The 7023-nt window shown below is 44.8% G+C and overlaps 1 protein-coding gene across 1 annotated transcript; it reads right to left on the bottom strand.

The window, feature by feature from the left end:
• Positions 1-3538: 3538 nt before the first annotated feature.
• Positions 3539-5557, bottom strand: LOC137366616 (uncharacterized). Its single transcript, XM_068028516.1, has 2 exons — positions 5449-5557; positions 3539-4917 (listed from the first exon to the last, which is right to left on the bottom strand). The coding sequence occupies exons 1-2, from the start codon at positions 5555-5557 to the stop codon at positions 3539-3541; spliced, it is 1488 nt and encodes a 495-aa protein (XP_067884617.1).
• Positions 5558-7023: the final 1466 nt, after the last annotated feature.

Raw genomic sequence — 7023 nt, 5'->3', positions numbered from 1 at the left:
ACTCACCTCCTGACTCCCCAAAGCCTGTCCACCATCTGCAAGGCACAAGTCAGGAGTGTGATGGAATACTCTCCATTTGACTGGATGGGTGCAGCTCCAACAACACTCAAGAAGCTCGCGCCATCCAGGACAAAGCAGCCCGCTTGATTGGCACCCCATCTACAAACATTCACTCCCTCCACCACTGACGCACAGTGGCAGCAGTGTGTACCATCTATAAGATGCACTGTAGCAACGCACCAAGGCTCCTTAGACAGCACCTTCCAATCTCACGACCTCTACCAACTAGTGGGACAAGGGCAGCAAATGCATGGGAACACCACCACCTGCAAGTTCCCCTCCAAGTCACACACCATCCTGACTTGGAACTATATTGCCGTTCCTTCACTGTCGCTGGGTCAAAATTCAGGAATTCCCTTCCTAACAGCACTGTTTTTTTTCTTTTTTTTTCTTCTTTTCTTTTTTTCTTTTTGGGGACAGTGTAGAGGGAGCTTTACTCTGTATCTAACCCCCGTTTTTTTTTATAAGGTGGCCTTTATACCCCAGGCCCCTTTTATATATTTTATGTCGAGGGGGCCTTTATTCCTCAGGCCCCCTTTATATACACACTTATATTTTAAAATAACTTTATTAAAACCAGATAAATAAACAAAAACTCAAATTAAAATGCCATTCTCGGCCCTAACAGCACTGTGGGTGTACCTACCTCCCATGGACTGCAGCGGTTCAAGAAGGCAGCTCACCACCACCTTCTCAAGGGCAATTAGGGATGGGCAATAAATGCTGGCCTAGCCAGCGAGGCCCACATCCCATCATCCTTGTTTTCAAATCCCTCCATGGCCTCATTATAAGAAATAGGAGCAGGAGTAGGCCGTTCAGTCCTTTGAACCCGCTCTGACATCTAATGAGATCATGGCTGATCTTCTATTTCAACACCATTTGCCTGCAATATCCCCATAACCCTTGATGTTTTTAACATGTAGAAATCTATTGATGCTCAGTGATTGATCTTCCACGGTCCTCTAGGGCAGAGAATTCCAAAGATTGACCATCCTCTGAGTGAAGAAATTCCTCCTCGTCTGAGTCCTAAATGACCTATCCCTTATTCTAAGACTGTGTGCTCTGGTTCTGGACTCCCCAGCCAGGGGAAACATCCTTTCTGCATCAACCCTGTTGAGCCCTGTCAGAATTTTGTATGTTTGATTAAGAGTACCTCTCATTCTTCTAAACTTCAGAGAATAAAGCCCCAGTCTTTTTAATCTTTCCTCATAGGACAATCCCTCCATCCTAGGAATTAGGTTGGTAAACCTTCATTGCACTCTTTCTATGGCAAGCATACCTTTCCTTAGGTAAGGAGACCAAAACTGCACACAATAGTCCAGGTGCTCTATTTAATTGCAGTAAGACATCTTTACTCCCATACTCAAATCCTCTTGTAATGAAGGCCAACCTACCATTTGCCTTCTTAATTGCTTGTTGAACCTGCATGTTAGGTTTCAGTGACTCATGAACAAGGACACCCAAGTCCCTTTGAAGTTCAACACGTCCCAGCCTCTCACCATTTAAGAGATACTTTGTATTTCTGTTTTTCCTAACAAAGTGAATAACCTCACACTTCTCCACATTGTATTCCATCTGCCAAATTTTTGCCCACACGCTTAGCCTCTCTAAATCCTCTTGAAGCATCTTTGCATCCTCCTCACAATTCAGATTCCACCTAGTTTTGTGTCATCTGCAAACTTGAAAATATTATATTTAATGCCCACTTCCAAATCATTGCTATAGATTGTGAATAGCTGGGGCCCAAGCCTCACCCCTTCCTATCTCTGTAATCTTCTCCAGCCCCACTCCCAGATATCTATGCTCCTGTAATTCTGGCCTCAGGTGCATCCCTGATTTTAATCGCACCACCATTGGTGGTTGCACCTTCAGTTGCCTGAGCCCCAAGCTCTGGAATACCCGCCCTACACTTCTTCACCTCTCCACCTTGCTTTCCTCCTTTAAGACTGGTCTGGCCTGACGATAAGAAACAGTAGGTCATGATAAATAGAAAATGTCTCCAGCATGCAATTAAAGGAGATATACAAAGGTGAGTTCTGAGCTTCCTAACTGCTTAAAATATTCATAAATGATTTGGAGGTGTATCATTTGTAATAATATCAAATAATTTGATGTCAAAAACAACAAAGGCTTGCATTTATATATTGCCCTTAAAATGTCCCAAGGCTCTTCACAGCAGCATTACCAAACAAAATTTGACACCAAGATATGTGGTCAGTTAATGAATATAAGAGAGATAAATAGCATTCAAAAAGACCCAGACTAATTAAGCAGATCCATCAAGAAATGCCAGATGGATATTAATGCAGATAAGTATAGATTAATGCATTTTGGAACAGGAAATTAAATTCAGGTGCATATTGTGCAAATTAACATAAGCATTAGATAACAGAATCTTCAGCTACTTCCAGGCAAGGGACAAAACTATGGTGTGTGTGTATAAATAACGAGTAATAATGAGGTAAGTCAGATGTGTATTATGCCTTTCCTATTGCACAAAAGCTCCCCCCTTTCTCCCTGGGATTTTTTGATCTCCAATTCTCCCTCTTCTGCTTATCACATGAGACACAAAGGTGCAAACCCTTTTGTGATATCCTTAAGGCGTATTAGGTTGGCTGCTCAAAATCACTGCATTAAAGTCACTTTGTCTCCCAGAAAGTTTACAACAAATCAAACTGTTAATTAAAAGTGCATGTGCCCCATATTATTTATCTTTAGATCTACCCTCGGTTTCTTATGTGCTACGAAATCACTGGAGAGTGGTGAGAGCAGAGACACTAAAAAAAGAATCTCAAACCTTTAAAGGGAAATATAAATATAGCTTTTACTTCCGATATAATTCAGATGAAATAAAAAAATACATAATTTCCAGTATTAAAACCAAAATGTGGTTTCAAAACTCTGACTAAGTTAAGTGGAGGCATTACCAGGCACAGAATTTAGTGGAAATACAGGCTGGAAATCCCAGTGGTATTGCTTTGAAGTTAACAACAATTTGTACTTGCATAACAGCATTAAATAGGAAAACATCCCAAAGTGCTTCAAAGAGGCCAAAATAACCAGACACCAAGCAGTCATGGAGAAGGGTCAGGATGGTGATTGAGGAAGGTTTTGAGGGGAGTTTTGAAGGAGGAGAGTTGTAGCAAGAATGAGGTATTTGGTAGAGCATTACAGAGTTTGGGGCTGAAATACTGCAGATTATGGCTTTGTGATCAAAATTGTAATTATTACTGTCATATATGTTTTCAATAAATGTAGTTTAGGGCAGAATTTAAAATCAGCAGCATAGGTCTCAACGGTGGACCCGGAAGTGGGTGACATTGCTGTTTGGGTGAAAACAGCTGACCGAATGTGAATACTTGACGGCCATCCAATGAGCAAGATGGAGTTGCGGGGCTCGGTTAGTCAAGTGTTGGTGGCGGGCAGGAAGCTGATGTTAGGGCAGGCGCTGGCACCATTTTTAAATGGTATCCAGACCTCACTGCAGAGGTCGTGACCTTCCCGGATAGCCATAGGAGCCGTGGAGAGGTCTGACCTTGTGACCTCTAAAGAGCTTTCCCCATCTGTGCAGCTCCTGAAGAGCTTTCCAACTCTGTGCTGCCCCTGAAAAACTTTCCTCATCTGTGCTTCCCCACTGAGTGACTTCTCTTCTGAGTGACTGCTCCTCTGAGCTGCCCTGTTGAGTGAATGCTCTCTGAGCTGCCCTGCTGAGTGAATGCTCTCTGAGCTGCCCTGTTGAGTGACTGCTCCTCTGAGCTGCCCGGCTGAGTGAATGCTCTCTGAGCTGTCCTGTTGAGTGACTGCTCCTCTGAGCTGCCCGGCTGAGTGACTGCTCCTCTGAGCTGCCCTGTTGAGTGACTGCTCCTCTGAGCTGCCCGGCTGAGTGACTGCTCCTCTGAGCTGCCCTGTTGAGTGACTGCTCTTCTGAGCTGCCCTGCTGAGTGACTGCTCTTCTGAGCTGCCCGGCTGAGTGACTGCTCTTCTGAGCTGCCCTGTTGAGTGACTGCTCCTCTGAGCTGCCCTGCTGAGTGAATGCTCTCTGAGTTGCCCTGTTGAGTGACTGCTCTTCTGAGCTGCCCTGCTGAGTGACTGCTCCTCTGAGCTGCCCTGCTGAGTGAATGCTCTCTGAGCTGCCCTGTTGAGTGACTGCTCCTCTGAGCCGCCTGGCTGAGTGACTGCTCCTCTGAGCTGCCCTGTTGAGTGACTGCTCCTCTGAGCTGCCCGGCTGAGTGACTGCTCCTCTGAGCTGACCTGTTGAGTGACTGCTCCTCTGAGCTGCCCTGCTGAGTGAATGCTCTCTGAACTGCCCTGTTGAGTGACTGCTCCTCTGAGCTGCCCGGCTGAGTGACTGCTCCTCTGAGCTGCCCTGTTGAGTGACTGCTCCTCTGAGCTGCCCTGTTGAGTGACTGCTCCTCTGAGCTGCCCGGCTGAGTGACTGCTCCTCTGAGCTGCCCTGTTGAGTGACTGCTCTTCTGAGCTGCCCTGCTGAGTGACTGCTCTTCTGAGCTGCCCGGCTGAGTGACTGCTCTTCTGAGCTGCCCTGTTGAGTGACTGCTCCTCTGAGCTGCCCTGCTGAGTGACTGCTCTTCTGAGCTGCCCGGCTGAGTGACTGCTCTTCTGAGCTGCCCTGCTGAGTGACTGCTCCTCTGAGCTGCCCTGCTGAGTGAATGCTTCTCAGCTCCTCTGAACAGCCCCGTGGAGTGATTGTGATGGCCTTCTCTCCCCTTTCGGCAAATGTTTCCACTGCAATGGAAGGTAGCACCACAATACCTGACCTTCCCCTCAGATCGTAAGACCTCGTCTGGATGCCGTCACCTTTGAATAGTCTGGGATCTGATGGCCCGTGATCCCCATGCGCTGCACATTTAATTCACAATGTAGCCTTAAATATTATTCAATTGCCTGTAAATGAGACTTAATACCTCTTTAACGATTATAGTTGGCTTCCTGCTGCTTCCCTGTGGCTTTGCCACCTCGTTCCCGCCCCGCCACTGGCCAAATGCTGTCCAGACTTCCCAGAATCGGGCTTCTGAAGCAGCACCTCCCACATGATTCTACCACCCCCTTGCGTCTCTTCCTGCTCCGTCAGCCATCATTAAATTCCGCCCTTAGTGTTTGCAGAGTTCAACTATATGCCAAGGTCATTTTTTCAAAGGGTGACTGGAAACAGCCCATTGCTAGAATAATGTAATTAACTCAGCAGCACCATTTTTATGAGTTTTTGACATGTCTCAACATATGTCAAAACAATTTCAATAATGAATAATGTATCTAGATTGAAAGTTGGATTCATGTATTTTGCAAGTTTCCAATACAAGGGGCTCAGGTCACATTATAAAACCTGTAGAATGAAACAAGCATCGTGAATGCCCAATGAACCCCACTTACTCCAACAAAGCTCTTTTTGTTTTACAGAGTAATTATGTTCCTTTTCTTTTCTGAAGTCTTCTTGTGCTTGTGCTTCTCCTGGCTGAATGGAAATGTTGAAGTCCTCCATCCAAGTTTCTGTAACTTCAATCCTATGGCTTGCAATCGGCAGAATGTAAGAGCCAGATGGTGGATTTTCAATTCTATCTCCCTTCCTGAGGGGATGCACTGAGAAACTAAATTGAACAGCCAAGGTCCTTATTGCAGGGCACTTCCAAGCTGAAGAGTGGAAGAGATGAGATAAATCAGGAAGTACTGATTAGTTGACATCAGGCTTTGATAACACATCTGAACAGTGGTGAGAGGATCTTGGAAGGATAGGGTTCAGCAGTTGTATGATGAAACAACTCACATTAATTTTCAGGCTAAGGTTATATAATAAAATTAGCATCAATAACTGACCACAGTTATTACAAAGTCATATTTAATCATAGAAAGTGAGTAGGCAAACAACTGCAATTTAATATCTGGGCTCAGATAACATTCATAAATCGCTCAAATTCTGAACTCTTGGTTGATGATGCATTATGAACCCATGACTAAGCCACACCCATAGTTTTATATATTTCAGCACTATTGTTAGCTAATAACAGTAGAATAATTCACAGTTTAATGGTCCAGTTGCCATCAATAAAAATCTACCCAATAAAATATCTGAATTAGAATTACAAATAATAAACAACAGAACATTTTGACATTTGAGACAGTAGATGCAAAACAAGAAAATTAAATTATATATAAAATGGACGATTTTCACGAACAGTTACAAAGATCATAAGCTAAATTTCATAAAGATTGGAATGAGAACAAATTATTTTATTATGTCAAAACTGGGCATCCATGAAGTGCTGTGGGCCATCAGCAGCAGCAGAATTGTATTCAACCACAATCTGTAACCTCACGGCCCGGCATATCCCCCACTCGAGCATTACCATTGGGGGACCAACCTTGGTTCATTGAAGAGTGCAGGACAGCATGCCAGGAGCAGCACCTGGCATACATAAAAATGAGGTGTCAGCCTGGTGAAGCTACAACATAGGAATACTTGCATGCCAAACAGTAGAAACAGCATGCAATAGACAGGGCTAAGCGATCCCACAACCAATGGATCAGATCTGATGAAGGGTCACTGACCTGAAACCTTACCTCTGCTTCTCTCACCACAGATGCTGCCAGACATGCTGTGTATTTCCAGCATTTCTTGTTTTTATTTTATATTGGATCAGATCTAAGCTCTGCATTCCTGCCACATCCAGTCGTGAATGATGGTGAACAATTAAACAACTAACAGGAGGAGGAGGCTCCACAAACATCCCCATCCTCAATGATGGGGGAGCCCAGCACATCAGTGCAAAAGACAAGGCTGAAGCATTTGCATCCATCTCCAGCCAGAAGTGCCGAGTGGCTGATCCATCTTGACCTCCTCCTGGCTGTTGGGAGGCCTGTAGTAAACCCCCAACATTGTGACTACACCCTTCCTATTGCTGAGCTCCACCCATATTGCCTCGTTGCATGACCCCTCTGAGGTGTCCTCCC

Source organism: Heterodontus francisci, chromosome 1 (genome assembly GCF_036365525.1).
Source record: "Heterodontus francisci isolate sHetFra1 chromosome 1, sHetFra1.hap1, whole genome shotgun sequence".
NCBI lineage: Eukaryota > Metazoa > Chordata > Chondrichthyes > Heterodontiformes > Heterodontidae > Heterodontus > Heterodontus francisci.
The sequence above is the reverse complement of the archived record's forward strand: the minus strand, read 5'-3'. Positions and strand labels throughout refer to the sequence as shown.